Source organism: Nerophis ophidion, linkage group LG11 (assembly GCF_033978795.1).
Source record: "Nerophis ophidion isolate RoL-2023_Sa linkage group LG11, RoL_Noph_v1.0, whole genome shotgun sequence".
NCBI lineage: Eukaryota > Metazoa > Chordata > Actinopteri > Syngnathiformes > Syngnathidae > Nerophis > Nerophis ophidion.
In genome coordinates, this window is record NC_084621.1 from 62,740,310 (window position 1) to 62,757,516 (window position 17,207).

Genomic DNA, 17,207 nt, shown 5'->3' on the forward strand with positions numbered 1-17,207 from the left:
TGCAAATGCTGAAGATACATAAAGATAGTTCATTACAAGGAATGTAAGTTGAAATAAGTTTACAATATATGCAATAATAGTGTTAGCGTGGACAGTATGTGTGTTAGATACACTATATAACCAGGGGTCACCAACCTTTTTAATAATTATTAGAATAATTTCGCGACATCCAGTGTGTGTGACATTCATTGGTACTTTAACTTTTTGAAACCAAGAGCTACTTCTTGGGTACTGATTAATGCCAAGGGCTACCAGTTTGATACACACTTAAAATAATTGCCAGAAATAGCCAATTTGCTCAATTTACCTTTAATTTAAAAAAATATATATATATAAATGGGTATTTCTGTCTGTCATTCCGTCGTACATTTTTTTTTCCCTTCGACAGAAGTTTTTTTTGTAGGGGATAAATGATGAAAACAAACACTTGAACGGTTTGAAAGAGAAAACACGAAAAAAATAATTTAATTTTTAAACATAGTTTATCTTTAATTTCGACTCTTTACAATTCAACCGAAAAAAAAGAGAAAAACTAGCTAATCCGAATCTTTTTGAAAAAATTAAAAAAATAATTTATGGGACATTTGTAATTTTTCCTGATTAAGATTAATTTTAGAATTTTGATGACATGTTTTAAATAGGTTAAAGCCCAATCTGCACTTTCTTAGACTATATAACAAATTGGACCAAGCTGTATTTCTAACACAGACGAATCATTATTTCTCCTAGATTTTCCAGAACCAAAATTTTTTAAGAAATTCAAAAGACTTTGAAATAAGATTTAAATTTGATTCCAAAGATTTTTTAGATTTGCCAGAATATATATTTTTTAATTTTAATCATAAGTTTGAAGAACTATTTCACAAATATTCTATGTTGAAATAACAGAAGCTTAAATGAAGAATTAAAAATGTATTTATTACTCTTCACAGTAAAAAAATAAATTTACTTGAACATTGATTTAAATTGTCAGGAAGGGATTTAAAAGGTAAAAAGGTATATGTGTTTAAAAATCCAAAAATCATTTTTAAGGTATTTTTTCTCAAAAATTGTCTTCCTGAAAGTTTTAAGAAGCAAAGTAAAAAAATAAAGGAATTTATTTAAACAAGTGAAGATCAAGTCTTTAAAAATATTTTCGTGGATTTTCAAATCTATTTTAGTTTTGTCTCTCTTAGAATTAAAAATGTAGAGCAAAGCCAGACCAGTTTGCTAGTAAATAAATAAAATTTGAAAAAATAGAGGCAACCCACTGGTAAGTGCTGCTATTTGAGCTATTTTTAGAACAGACCAACGGGCCACTCATCTGGTCCTTACGGGCTACATGTAGACCGCGGGCACCGCGTTGGTGACCCCTGATGTATACATACTGTCCCCCGATGAACCGCGAAGTTGGACTATTGTGACCTCGCCGGCGTACCGTATATACGCTTCCAAAATGGCGGCTGAAGGACGCTTCCGCAGTATGTAGAATTATAATTTCCGTTCCAGATTGGCCACCACAGGAACTTTAAAGATCCTCGCGGTTTCCGGCCGAGCAATAATGACCCGAGCACAGTGAGCGGCTGACTTTAATGTCAAATGTATCTGAAGTCCTAAATTGTATAAGACGAACACCATGTTGCCAAACAAGTTTGGCCGCATCATGTCAGGGTTGTACAGTCGCAGGTCAGTGTCCTTGTGCGGTGTTGTCCAGTCGACTGTTGGTCAGAGTGGATTCTGTTGGACGTCGGTGTGTAAACATGGTTCCCAGTGGCTCCAGAGAAGGTGTGCTGGGGAGCGGACACAGCGACACTGTCGCAGCAGGTACTACTTTTGTGATGATTACTGTACCTGTGGAAAGAAAATACATCAATCTAGGTAATAATATGTTAAAGTTTATAAGGTACACTTTATTTGCAATTAGAAACACATTGTTATTACCATACATCCATCCATTTTTTACCGCTTGTCTCTTTTGCAGCTGCACACGGGCAGAAGGTGGAGTAAACCCTGGACAAGTCGCTATCTCATCACAGAGCCAACACAGACAATCACACTAACATTCACACACTAGGGCCAATTTAGTGTTATCAATCAACCTATCCCCAGGTGCATGTCTTTCGAAGTGGGAGGAAGCCAGAGTACCCGAAAGGAACCCACGCAGTCACGGGGAGAACATGCAAACTCCACACAGAAAGAGACCCGAGCCCAGGGTTGAACTCAGGACGTTCGTATTGTGAGGCACATGCACCAACCCCTGTTCTTTCGTGCTTTATATATTTTTATTAACTAGTAATTGTGTTGGGCAGCGCGGCAGGACAGAGGTTATAGTGCATCTGCCTCACAATACGAAGGTCCTGGGTAGTCCTGGTTTCAATCCCAGGCTCGGGATCTTTCTGTGTGAATGCGTGGGTTTCCTCCGGGTACTCCGGCTTACTTTCACCCCCAAAAACATGCACCTGGGGATAGGTTGATTGGTAACACTAAATTGGCCCGAGTGTGTGAATGTGAGTGTGAATGTTGTCTGTCTATCTGTGTTGGTCCTGCGATGAGGTGGCGACTTGTCAAGGGTATACCCGCCTTCCGCCCGATTGTAGCTGAGATAGGCACCAGCGACCCCAAAGGGAATAAGCGGTAGGAAATGGATGGATGGATAGTAATTGTGTTTAAAAAAATACCAAGGAATGTTAAGAAAATAGAGCAAACCCAACTCTTACCCAGTCCCAGCTTTGCAATATTTCATAAAAATTTACAGACCAATTGAGAATACACACACACACACACATATATATATATATATATATATATATATATATATATATATATATATACCGTATTTCCTTGAATTGCCGCCGCGGCGCTAATTAATTTAAAATCTCTTCTCACTCCTGTGCTTACCAAAGGAATGCGGTAAAAGTAAGCATGCGCTAATTATTTTAAAACCTCTTCTCAGTCCGGCACTTACCAAAGGCATGCAGTAAAAATTTGAGTGTGATGTAAGCTTGGACCTTAAATCCTACTGAATACCTCTTACTCTTCTTCCCTTTATGCGATTTCATATTACCGGTATTGAAATCAGCCTCATTATGAAAATGATGACAGGGTAAGTGTCACTCGTGACGTCACGAGTTTGACCAGGCGGTAATACTAAGCATGCGCTAATTATTTTGCGAAGCGAGATTGACCCGGCAGTAATTCAAGGCAGGCGCATACTATATGCCCTGCGGCAATTCAAGGAAACACGGTATATATAATAGCAACAGCATTATCAATAATGATAACAATAATAGTGATTAAACACATAACATAATCCATTCCATTTGATGATTAGGTTAATTATTGTTTACATAATAATTTACATTTTTTATTTTTAAATGTTTCAAACAAGACTGCAACACATGATCCCTGAGTTCTACACCCTTTTTCCCCCCAACCATAATTTTCTCTGGTTAGGGGGTTCAAAAATGTCCCACGTCCGTCCATTTCTCCCCGCACAGTACTCGATTGGTCCATCAATCTACAGTAGACCCTGAAGAGCTGAAGCGATTCCAGTCACTGGCCAGCAAATGGTGGGATGAAGATGGAGAATTCAAGGCCCTCCATGCCATGAATGACCTGAGAGTGCCTTTTATAAGGTGTGTTTATGCAATTTATATGTTTAAATACTGTACTTTTTATTGAAATTGTAATGCTTATACTAATGCTTATGGGGGATGTTAGCGCCTTGCATTGCAGCTCCCGCCATCAGTGTGTGAATGGGTGAATGTGGAAATAGTGTCAAAGCGCTTTGAGTTCCTTAAAAAAATTGTTGAAAAGTGCTATACAAGTATAACCCATTTATGTAGCTGTATTGGTTATCTAAACACAACTGGGGGCCTTATGTTCTTGTAGGATTTTGAAACTAGCTGTATTCCCATACGTGCCAACACTCCCGGATTTTCCGGGAGACTCCCAAAATTCAGCGCCTCTCCCGAAAACCTCCCGGGACAAATTTTCCCCTGAAAATCTCCCGAAATTCAGGCGGAGCTGGGGGGCCACACCCCCTCCAGCTCCATGCGGATCTGAGTGAGGACAGCCGGTTTTCGCGTCCGCTTTCCCACAATATAAACAACGTGTCTGCTCAATGAAGTTATAACTGTAGAATGATCGAGGGCGAGTTCTTTGTTTCTTATGTGGGTTTATTGTTCGGCAGTTTCGTTAACGCCCTCCTAGCGCGGTAACGACACACAACAACAGCAGTCACATTTTCGTCTACCGTAAAGCAGTTTTTCTGCCGTAAACAGCAATGTTGTGACACTGTTAAACAGGACAATACTGCCATCTACTGTACATGCACCACAACACCTCCAGGCAACTTCAACCCTCTTCTAATACCCTCCTCCATTCACATCCCATCTCCCCGGATTGTAAATAACCTTATGTAAATAATCAAATGTACTTCTAATGTATATACTTGTTCTTATGCTATCTGAACTCACTATGTCCTCTGCTGGCTGTACATATCCTACTAAGTAAGACCTACACTGTTTCAATATCCATTTCTCTGTTGATGCAATTGTTGATGACTGAAGTACTGATATCAACCAAAGCTCCTCATCCCACCCCCCGGATTGTAAATAATGTAAATAATTCAATGTATATACTATGATGATTAACTTGTGTGATGACTGTATTATGTTGATAGTATATATTTGTACCATGAATTGATTATGGTGGACCCCGACTTAAACAAGTTGAAAAACGTATTCAGGTGTTACCATTTAGTGGTCAATTGTACGGAATATGTACTGCACTGTGCAATCTACTAATAAAAGTATCAGTCAATCAATCATGCATATGTGACAATAACATCTACGGCTTTTAAAGTGCAGTGCACAACTGTGCACACAACAGCTGTAAATATACTCCTCCCCTCTTAACCACGCCCCGCCCCCAACCTCGCCATCATGCCCACCCCCCGACCATGCCCCCCACGTTTCCCAAACCCCACCTCCCGAAATCGGATGTCTCAAGGTTGGCAAGTATGTGTATTCCTAACCCAAATAAGTGAAATTAAAAGTGACAGAATTCCTCCACACTTCAGCACTTTTTCAGCCAATAGCATTTGAGTAGCCCCAGCATTGCATATGTGTGCATGTTTTTTTGGAGGGGGCTGGCTTAGCTCGTCTTGATTGATAAGATCTGTTGTTATGGCCAAGCATGATAAACATTACTTAATCCATCCGGCAGGAAGAATATAGCTGCTCTCCTCCTCCCCCATTGTGGTCCCATTGGTGCTGTTGATGTGTGCTGATGGTGACAGTGTGACATATCCAGTGCCAGTGTGCCTATGTCTTCAGTGTGGCTGATTTTCCTGATGTGTCTTTACCCTCAGGGCGTGTCTGAATAAGACGCAGCTTCACCCCTACTGTTGCTGTGTGACTGTCACCTTCTGACATTCTTACTGTGATACGTTTAATGCGGCTGTGGTACTTTTTTCTATAATAAGCCAATGCACATTTGGGAGCACTCCTCATTTTGAGGTAGCAGGAAATATTGTAACCACTTATATTATTTGTTGTTCTGCTCAGACGATATTCACACATGTAGTTATAAGATTATCTTTCCCTTTCTAGTGGTGCCCTTCTGAGCTAGTTACCGTCTGTAATTACAATAATGTTTTGCTTTTTTTGCACCAAAACTTACAGAAACTGCATATTTCAGACTTCAAAGTATAAGTTGTCTTGTTTGACTGTGGAGATAATGAATTAATCATGTATATGGAGTTCTCATTCATCTAGGTCAGTGGTTCTCAACCTTTTTTCAGTGACGTACCCCCTGTGAACATTTTTTTGATTCAAGTACCCCCTAATCAGAGCAAAGCAGTTTTGGTTGAAAAAAAGAGATACAAAAGTAAAATACAGCACTATGTCATCAGTTTCTGATTTATTAAATTGTATAACATTGCAAAATATTGTTTATTTGTAGTGGTCTTTCTTGAACTATTTGGAAAAACAGATATAAAAAAAACTAAACACTTGTTGAAAAATAAAAAACAGATTCAATTATAAATAAAAAAATGTTACACATAGAAGTAATCATCAACTTAAAGTGCCCTCTTTGGGGATTGTAATACAGATCCATCTGGATTCCAAAAAATAAATCTTTAACATCAATATTTATGGAACATGTCCACAAAATATATAGTTGTCAACATGTAATATTGCATTGTTGCATTTATTTTCACAGTTTATGAACTTACATTCATATTTTGTTGAAGTATTAATCAATAAATATATCTATTAAGGATTTTTGAATTGTTGTTATATTTAGAATATTTCTAAAAAATCTCACGTACCCCTTTGCATACCTTCAAGTACCCCCAGGAGTACGCGTACCCCCATTTGAGAACCACTGATCTAGGTCATTATAATCTCAGGGCATTCAATCGATCACAACTGGACTGCTTAGTTGGTCTTGGAAGACGTTCCGCTTCTCATCCAAATATGCTTCATCAGTTTGTGCTCATAGACTTAGATTGGTCAGATCTAGTCCAAAACCCCAAATGTTTATACTCCAATCCCAGGGGGGTGTGCCAGGGCAAGGATGGTTTCGCCCATCTTAATGAGAAAAACAACTTTTTTAATGCAAACGAGCAATCCTACTGTCATTTCCGGTGAAAGTTTCTGTGTGGACAAAATCTGACTAAATTAAAAACAAACATTCATCTATTTTGCTGGTCAGGGATAATCTGCTGAATGTCCACAAAGCGAATCATCCTGGGAGACCACTGGCTGGACTGCGCCTACTGGATGTTGGCTGTGGGGGCGGTCTGCTCACCGAGGTAATAATTTGTCTGTTCTCGTATATTCGACTCTTGGCAAATAAAAATATGGAATCACCAGACTTCAATGATGTAGAGTTAGACTTAGACAAGCTTTAATGATCCACAAGGGAAATTGTTCCACACAGTAACTCAGTTACAATGATGTTAAGTGAAAGGAAGGAAAGGATAATGCAGGTATAAATAGACTAAATATAGCGGTGAAAAATATAACATATTTACATAATATATGTAAAGTATATTATATATAATAATATATTATGTCTATAGCAGTGTTTTTCAACCACTGTGCCGCGGCACACTAGTGTGCCGTGAGATACAGACTGGCGTGCCGTGGGAGTTTATCTAATTTCACCTATTTGGGTTAAAAATATTTTTCAGCAAACCAGTAATTATAGTCTGCAAATGATGTGTTTTTTGTTTGTTAATGAATTTACTAATCAATCCAACAAAACAATACATAATAATGCAATCCAATTCCAAAACCAAACCCGACCCAGCAACATTCAGTGTCATGTTTGTATGTCCTCAATTGAGAGCAATTGAGGACATACAAACATGACACTGTACAATCTAAAAGTACTGAAACAAAAATGAATATTATACATATTAGTAGCAGTGATTAAAAATCCCTCATTGATATTATCATTAAAAACGTTAATACAAAAAATAATAATAAAAAAAAAAAGAACAATGCATGTTATTTTTTTTTTTGTACAAAATGAAAAAACTGATAAACATCCTCCAAGACTGGTGATTCCGTAAGATTTATCGGGTGGTGATTGTGTGTGTTTGTGTGTGTGTGTGCGGGAGGGGGCAAAATGCTGTATTGGCATTAAAAGGACAAGCGAAAGAAGTGTGTATTATGTTCCATCCTCCCACACAATTGTGTAAATGACTTCCTTTCACATCAAATTGTCTTCCCTACAAAACAAATCTTTGTTACTGTGTGAGAACTTGCTTGCAGCCCTCACGTGCAGCAGAAAAACATCCGCAACGTCTGACAATTCATAATCTGTCTTGACTTGACTGGTCTCCGTTTGGTAGAGTGGACAGTCGGTCGTTTACACTTGTTTATAGTTTGTTAGCATGGTTAGCTTCTCAGCCAAGACAGAGATCCTGTCTCAGCTTTCATCCACACTGAGGACACACCAGCTGCACTTTGTGATTGGAGAAGACAAAATCAGGTCCTGTATTTACTGCGGCTCACACAGGCTGTCATTTACATGGCGACACAGGAGGAAGCCGCAAAGTTCGTCTGTGAGGAAGGCAACTGGGAACGTGTCTCTGGAGGTTTTTGTCACCCATCAGAGAGCATCAGCTTTAGAAGAGATGCTGGCCTCGGGCAAGCGGGTGCTGTTCTGCACACTGGGCTGCATGCATGGCTTTGGTCCACAAGGGGGCACTACAAATGCAATTTAAATCATTCCACTGGGGGCTAATGTGCTTTTGCTAGTTTCAAGTGGATATTTGGGCAGCAATATTCAATTATTTTAAGACCCCAAATTGCCTGCACTGTAGGTGTCAACAGTGTTAAGACACTGTCACCATCATAGTCTCTTGTACCTTAAAGAGTCTTTTTAATCACAGACTTATGATGTGACACCAGGTGAAACAGGAGGTTTCGCACCTCGTTTTGGCAGTCTTTTAATTCCTAATTTACTATAGCAGTTTGTGTTTGAGCAACTTAGTTGTGCCTATTGTTTTTATATGAACAATAAAATGCCTGTGATGAGGCGGCAACTTGTCCAGGGTGTACGCCGCCTTCCGCCCGATTGTAGCTGAGATAGGCACCACCGCCCCCCGCAACCCCAAAGGGAATAAGCGGTAGAAAATACATAAATGGAGAGAATAAATAAATGCAATTCAATATGATCTGCAACATTGTTATCAATAATCAGGAGATCATGTGCCCATGCCAGAACCTAAATTTAACACCTTCACTGCTGGTTCCTTCCAATTTGATTGCATTTGGAAGCACATTAGGAAAAGGGGGTATTCTAGAGAACTGGTTAATTGAAAACCCTCACTATGTAAAACCTGAAGTGAGGGAAATTCAGGTTTTTCCATTTCAGACAGAGATAAGTCAAATTTAATCAGTTACCTTGGTAACTTACTCTGTAAACAAAACTATATGTTATTTTCATGACTCTTCCATCCTGTTAAACCTGATGCACACTGTCAGGCGTGAATTTTTTTTTCATTTTTGGTTACTTCATAACCCAGTCGATGTCCAAACAGAATCAATTCCTAAACCCTTTTTTTCCGCAGAGGATTTTGGGGCCATAGTTAGTTCGATTTACAGTACAATATCATTATGTAGGACTGGTCAAAAATTATCTGGTTAGTCAATAATTAAAAAAAATCATTGATTTTATATAAATTTTGGGTTTTAGTTTATTCCGAACATGCATACAATTACTATATGATACTTCACGTAATTACAGTTTCTCATTACAGGATGTCTGAAAAGGTGTAGAAAGAAGCACATTTTATTTTATCCTGCCCCTTTTTGTATCATAGCAATTACGAATACATTTGTCGCTACTCATTCCGTAACACAACAATGAATTAATAGATCAGCAGATAAAAACACAAATGAGTACATAAATGAATAATATTTTCTCATTTTTTTAAAAAGTTCAGGTGGTTTATCAGGATTATTTTTCCTTGTACTTTGTAAACACTGAGTACGAACAGTTTATTAAACTTGATCTTATTAGTACATTGTTTACATAATTTAAATTCACATAATTATATGCTAAAGGTCTTAAGTGTTGTGCATGTGTACAGATGTTAATAATTGGTCTAACACAAATTTTTAGCAAAAAAAGTAAAACTTGTTTATCCTTGAATTTAAAGGATCTGTTTTAGTCATAATTGTAAACTATTTAGGAAAAAACATTAAAAGTAGATTTTCTTGTATTTTGTTATTCTAGATCTAATATGTGCCATATTACTTACAATAAGCAAAATAACCTACCAACAAGAGTTGTCATTTCAAGAAGTATATATCATATTTCAGTGCATTATAAGTCACGATTAGCAAATTTATATAACAGAAAATACCTGCTTCAGGAAAAAAAATATTCACTTTGCATTGACTTTAGTTGTCAAATATCCATCCATCCATCCATTTTCTACCGCTTATTCCCTTTCGGGGTCGCGGGGGGCGCTGGTGCCTATCTCAGCTACAATCGGGCGGAAGGCGGGGTACACCCTGGACAAGTCGCCACCTCATCGCAGGGCCAACACAGATAGACAGACGTATTTAAAACAAATAAGATACTGTATACTATTTTCAGCTGCCTTTACCTTTGAATTTCTCTCTGGATCAATAAAGTATCTATCAATGTACGTTTTTACCAGTGGAATTGCACCCACATTACATCTCTCACATATGTCAACCTGTGGGCTAATAAGAAAACATGACTTAATGTTAGATTACTGCATTCAAATATTGTCATTGACTCAGTCAGTAATTATCTTTCACTTCAGTCCAATTTTTTTTTATAGTATTACTTAAAAAAATTCTCCTTACATAAACACACATTAATACTTTCAATTCCAGTGAGGTAATGAAAGATGGCCTTTTCATTTCCCAATTACTATGGTGGATCGTACAATCCGTGCTCCATTAATCATGGATTTTTATTGTTGTCCTAACTTAGGGTTAACACACTCAGGATTATGGAAATAACTCAAATCAGCTGTTCTGCAGTTTACCCATCTTAGGCTAAATCAAATCCGACTTCAGGTTTGTTGGGATACACCCCAGCGACAGGAGAACAATTAAGGGTGTGTATACAAAATGTTTGTTTTTCCCTGAGACATGCAAACTTTTGCCTACTAATAATATCAATAATATATCTCTCTCTTGTGTCACATTACGCCAGCCCCTGGGTCGCCTGGGAGCCAGTGTGTTGGGTATAGACCCAGTGGAAGACAGCATTGGCACGGCACGGCTGCATTCGTCATATGACCCTGATCTTAGCGAGCGGGTAAGCTATAGAGCATGTGCCCTGGAGGAGCTCTGTGCCGATGGGGCTGGAGGCGAGGCGGCGCGGGAAGCCGGTTCGTTCGATGCCGTCGTAGCATCCGAGGTGGTGGAACATCTGGCCGACCTGGAAACGTTTGCCGTCTGCTGCAGCCAAGTACTGAAGGTGTGTGTTTTTCTTCCAGATGCTGCCTCATGTCAGATACTTTTCTATATCCAAGGGTCTCTATGTTCATATGTGGCACGTGGGGCTAGTTTGCCTCATCTAGGCCTCAATGGGAATAAACTAGCATACATTTTGCAAAGTTTTACATTGCACTGAAGCTAGGAAAAGTTTTTGTGAAAACAGTGAATCAGCACTGAAATTACTTCTGTTCAGTATTAAATAGTAGGTTTGTGTGTCACTTACAGCAGGGGCTCTTAACCTTTTAGACCTCGCGACCCAACATTTCCACTACATAAGGGCCAAAAAATATTAACTTTGAATTAGTAAATATTACCCGTGATTTTATTCGTATTTAATAATACTATCTAACTTACTTACAGTTTACCATGATAAACCTAGTCAAATTATATAAAAGCATGTATTAATCACAAATATTATTATAAAGGCTTAGGTCAGGTTGATTGAAAAATAAATACTAATCAATGAAAAATATTTTTACATCCAATTAAGCAATCTATTAACCAATGAATTGGAACTTAATTCATAAAAAATGTTACCATTTGTTTCTTAAATAAACAGTCAATAAAATTAAAGTGCCAATGATCATTCAGTTTCACTACTTTAGTCATCATTTTTGCGCTCGAGGAACCATCTCTATGACTTTAGCGCCATACTTCTTCTGTTTGTTTTATTACTGGCACAAGTGGTGGAAAAGTGTATTTACAACGGAGTACCGCTGCGGCCCACAGCTGAGAAACAGATATTTTTTTGTCAGCTCTCGCTGTCCAAAATGGTTTAAGAAACACTGAATGTAAGGTTGTGACGAAAACAGCTTACTTATTATTGCCACCATTTCACCCTTATTCTATTGTACACATCCTTTTTGAAACACTGTTTCACATCATCATGTAGTTTGTAGACTGATGCAAATAGAGAAAATAGTTCCAACAAAAGTGTTGATGTTGTCCAATGCAGCCAGGCGGCTCACTCTTCATCACCACCATCAATAAAACCAACCTATCCTACGTGCTGGCAATCGTTGTAGCCGAGCAGCTGCTGCGCATCGTTCCCAGCGGGACACACGACTGGGAAAAGTTCATCAGCCCTGTAGATTTGGAGCGCCGTCTGGAGTCCAGTAAGTTGCTAGCAGTGTCAAAAACTGCAGAAAACTAAATATACGTTTAATTTTTTCTAACCATAGTGTACAGTATTTATGTTCATTTTGCATCTGCTTGTTACAATGTAATATTTTCATTATCAGCTGTTAAAACGTGTTTAACTGTCAAAATGGAGGATGCAATGTATAGTCAATAACCATTTTGTTAGAAAACAACCTGGTTCAATCCCCAGCTTCTACCAACCTAGTCACGTCCGTTGTGTCCTTGAGCAAGACACTTCTCCCTTGCTCCTGATGGGTCGTGGTTAGCGCCTTGCACGGCAGCTTCCGCCATCCGTGTGTGAATGTGGAAATGGTGTCAAAGTGCCTTGAAGGTACAAAAGCGCTGTACGAGTATAACTCATTTACCATTTATATTGATAGCAAATATACAATCAAATTCAAAAGTATAGAAGGAATATGCTTGGTTGTGCTCTTCATCTTGTTGCTTTTGTATTATGGAAATGTATTTAATCACACCAACATATATTTCTATACAGGTATCATTAACCCAATTAGGGCTGCAATGATTAATCGATTAAAAAAAAGCTTAGATTGACATGTTCTGTTGCTTAAAATAATCGTTAGAAAAATTGATAAACTCTTCATATACACTGAGATAGTTTCTGCACAGGTGGTTTGTGGGTGCAGCAATCTGTTTTTTTTTTAATGCTCAAGCTAAAATGGCAATTTAAGTATTGATTGTGGTCATTTATGAGAGAAAAAAAAAGGTCAACGATATGGCGAACTGAAAATGTGTTTATTTTAACTATTTTCATGAAAATAGTTATAATAGTGTGTTTTGTCTGATTATTTGATTGAACAAACTAATAGATTACTAAAATAATCGATAGCTGCAGCTCTACACCTGACACTGAATTAGATGGTTGATAATTACAATTCTCTTGTTTGTAATATTATTAATGGCATATCATTGTATATTGTACTCAAAATACAATAGGACCCTTAAGGTCATACCCATTTTATTATATACCTCCTATTGAAAACCAATTTCAAATATAATAGCAATAATCTGCTCCAGGGTCAACCTGTCACTACTCTAAAACCTTTATTTGGTGTAAAGAGATGTTTTGCAAGGTTTCCGCAGGTCATTAAATAAATTTACTGTCACACAAGTGTAAAAATAAGTTGAGTGACCTTGGGAACTCCTAATTCAAAAGTAAATGATAAATGGGTTGTACTTGTATAGCGCTTTTCTACCTTCAAGGTACTCAAAGCGCTTTGACACTATTTCCACATTCACCCATTCACACACACATTCACACACTGATGGCGGGAGCTGCCATGCAAGGCCCTAACCACGAACCATCAGGAGCAAGGGTGAAGTGTCTTGCTCAGGACACAACGGACGTGACGAGGTTGGTACTAGGTGGGATTTGAACCAGGGACCCTCGGGTTGCGCACGGCCACTCTCCCACTGCACTGCGCCACGCCGTCCATTTGTGTATATTCTTCTTTCAATATTGAAAATGTTAAATTATCCTTTTATACTTGGATATATATATATATATATATATATATATATATATATACATATATATAGATATATATATGTATATGTATATATATATATATACATATATATACAGGTAGTCTTGTGTGAAGTTATGCATTATGATGTTTTCAACTCCAACTATTTGCGCGTATTTTCTCCCAAATGATTTATTGTTGAAACCAACTCTAAATAGTCCAATATCAGTAGTGTTCAACGTTAGAGTATGCTCTGTGTTGTGCTCTGTACATAGTTTACTTCCACCCACATCTCACATGGTCTTCCATCAGATGGTTTCTCAGTGCAGTCAGTCCAAGGGATGCTGTATAATCCAGCATCAGGAGCCTGGAGTCTGACTAACAGCACTGCCATCAACTATGCATTGCATGCTGTCAAAGTGGCTGAGGACCCCCAACAGGACCACTCTGAAAGCTCACACTACACGTGATATATGGACAGTGGTCAAGAAACCCGAGCCCTGATGTTCAGGTATCTAACAGGTATCTGTGCTAACGTCTGCTACGCTTTGACCATTTCAAGTCCTTCTGATTATTTTGAGAAATGGAGTCTGTCATTAACTACTTGCTAGAGAAGCAATCCCATTAATTAGATGACATGGAATCATTATGCACACTGATACAGCGTGGTTTTGGATTATTTTGAGTGTTTGAATTGTGTCAGTGATGACTAAAAGTTTGCAAGTACAGTAATTCTGTGACTGGGCTTGGACATCCTTACACAGAACCGTGTGACTTGCTGATTTTTCTTTGAAGACCGTGGTCAAATAGTAATGAAAATATTCACAACAAACACAACTCCATGTGGCTCTGTGCATGCTGCTGAGTATATTTAGCTTGGGAAGCACGAGAGGGGGCGGTCACATCCTCAGGGAGTGGAAGCATTTCATGTGTCAGTGTTATGTAATGGCAATAAAGGCAGTGGCATAGAACAAATCATGTTATGTCTGTCTTTATTATACTGCAAGGGGCTTTTTTTAACCTTTTGTACAAAAGTGAGCTATTAAGTAATTAAAATCTGAACCGTACCTTGTATAGTTCACATTTTGTTTGTAGGCAGTTTAATCCTCTGTCCAGTTTTACTCGCATGCTGCTCCTGCTTTGTGCTCCACTGCATACTCACTCAAGCCGCGGGAACACACACACACACACACCGTCCTGGTGCTTTTCTAGTAGGTGATCTTATCCATCTTGGCCACCTGTTGACCTGCACAGATGTTGGAGGGACCTTGACCACATTTTCTTTGGGACGTTGGTCACACTCATTCTTTAGGCATGCCAGGCCAACAGCGTCCAGCAACAGAGCATCAACATGAATTACCTCCTGCACTTTCGAGGCTGCTCCAGAGTGAGTACACTATACTACTATACAGTAAAGGCTAAATGCTTATGTATGCAATATTAATAACTACGTAAGAAGTTACATGTGCCCCTTGTGCAGTTGTTTTATTTTGCTTGCAATGCAAGTTAAACCTTCTGTATATTTGCAATGTGTTGCATTATCGAGTGAGCATTATGATCTAAATAAATGCATGTTTGTGCATTTAAAACTGTCACATTCATGCTGGCTTTCCTCGAGCGCATCACTGCTTTCACTGGGATGAGATTAGGGGCTCTTTAGGGTGGGGTGGTTTCTCCATCGGAGCAGACAATAGGTCTGCTGTGTCAAGTCAGCACTATTTGGACCACCTAGTTTGCTTTGAAAATAAAAGTAGTACAACTCAACAGTGACATTGTTTAAAATTTTAAATGGCATCATTTTTAAGCAGGGGTTTCTATCTTTTTTTCTTCCTAAGAGTTACTTAAAAAAAACAAACGGCGAAGAGCTATTTATTTTTGTATCATTTATTCCCAAAGCTTGATTCAACCCAAGGGAATAAACAATTTTTCCCTGAGCATTAACTAAAAATATGTTGATCTGCATCTTTATAATTCAGTATGCATGTATTTCTTGTGCAGTTTTGTAAAAATCATTATTTGAGCTACTTGGACAAACAGTTATATTTATATGACTGGCAACATTTAAATCGCATCTAATTTAGGAAGCAGATCTGCACCCAAACATTCTGGTTTTGAGCTAATTCGTTACTAAATGTCTGAATTTGAACAGCTAGTGGTTGGATTACCATTGACCCTGCTTTTAAAGGGACTAATTTAACAGTATTCACACACACCTGCACTAGCTGTTTTTATCTTTGCAAATAAAACAATGCTAAGTTTTAGAGGTACAGTAGTTATATAACTATATATTTTATTGGTTGTAAGTTATAGTTAAACCTGGATTTTATATCAAAATACTAGACACTTGCGCTTATGTTGCTTTTCGTAGGTATATTAGAAAGGAACAGAAAGATAATGTTCTGCAACACTGGACTGTGTTTCATAATTTTTTAAAGTGTATTTAGTAAGAATTATATTCAAGTAAATTAACTGTATGCGAATAAAAAAATACATGTTCAAAATCAACTGACGCTGAACTGAATATATTAGTGTCGATGGACAGTTTGATTTATTTTGAAAAACTGTATGCAAATGAAAAAATACATGTTCGAAATCAACTGAAGCTGAACTGAATTTATTAGTGTCGATGGACAGTTTGATTTATTTTGAAAAACTGTGTGCGAATTAAAAAAATACATGTTCGAAATCAACTGAAGCTGAACTGAATTTATTGGTGTCGATGGACCGTTTGATTTATTTTGAAAAACTGTATGCAAATTTAAAAAATACATGTTCGAAATCAACTGAAGCTGAACTGAATTTATTAGTGTCGATGGACAGTTTGATTTATTTTGAAAAACTGTGTGCGAATTAAAAAAATACATGTTCGAAATCAACTGAAGCTGAACTGAATTTATTAGTGTCGATGGACAGTGATTTATTTTGAAAAACTGTATGCGAATAGAAAAAATACATGTTCGAAATCAACTGAAACTGAACTGAAGTTATTAGTGTCGATGGACAGTTTGATTTATTTTGAAAAACTGTATGCGAATTAAAAAAAATACACGTTCGAAATCAACTGAAGCTGGACTGAATGTATTAGTGTCGATGGACAGTTTGATTTATTTTGGAAAAACTGTATGCAAATAAAAAAAATACATTTTCGAAATCAACTGAAGCTGAACTGAAGTTATTAGTGTCGATGGACAGTTTGATTTATTTTGAAAAACTGTATGCGAATTAAAAAAATACACGTTCGAAATCAACTGAAGCTGGACTGAATTTATTAGTGCCGATGGACAGTTTGATTTATTTTGAAAAACTGTGTGCGAATTAAAAAAATACATGTTCGAAATCAACTGAAGCTGAACTGAATTTATTAGTGTCGATGGACAGTTTGATTTATTTTGGAAAAACTGTATGCAAATAAAAAAAATACATTTTCGAAATCAACTGAAGCTGAACTGAAGTTATTAGTGTCGATGGACAGTGTGATTTATTTTGAAAAACTGTATGCGAATAGAAAAAATACATGTTCGAAATCAACTGAAGCTGAACTGAATTTATTAGTGTCGATGGACAGTTTGATTTATTTTGAAAAACTGTATGCGAA

General features: G+C 37.6%; 1 protein-coding gene across 1 annotated transcript; it reads left to right on the forward strand.

Moving 5' to 3' along the window:
• Positions 1 to 1,469: 1,469 nt before the first annotated feature.
• Positions 1,470 to 14,587, forward strand: coq3 (coenzyme Q3 methyltransferase). The gene is made up of 6 exons (XM_061916437.1): positions 1,470 to 1,803; positions 3,477 to 3,614; positions 6,703 to 6,802; positions 10,699 to 10,965; positions 11,941 to 12,100; positions 13,925 to 14,587. The coding sequence occupies exons 1-6, from the start codon at positions 1,616 to 1,618 to the stop codon at positions 14,080 to 14,082; spliced, it is 1,011 nt and encodes a 336-aa protein (XP_061772421.1). The 5' UTR covers positions 1,470 to 1,615; the 3' UTR covers positions 14,083 to 14,587.
• The last annotated feature ends 2,620 nt before the right edge of the window (positions 14,588 to 17,207 follow it).

Excerpts from the sequence above, each read along its gene's own strand:
- coq3 (XM_061916437.1), top strand. The coding sequence starts at position 1,616 with ATGTTGCCAAACAAGTTTGGCCGCATCATGTCAGGGTTGTACAGTCGC. Across the intron at positions 1,804-3,476 it reads CAGCGACACTGTCGCAGCAG|TACTCGATTGGTCCATCAAT; the intron begins GTACTACTTTTG and ends CTCCCCGCACAG. Across the intron at positions 6,803-10,698 it reads GGGGCGGTCTGCTCACCGAG|CCCCTGGGTCGCCTGGGAGC; the intron begins GTAATAATTTGT and ends ACATTACGCCAG.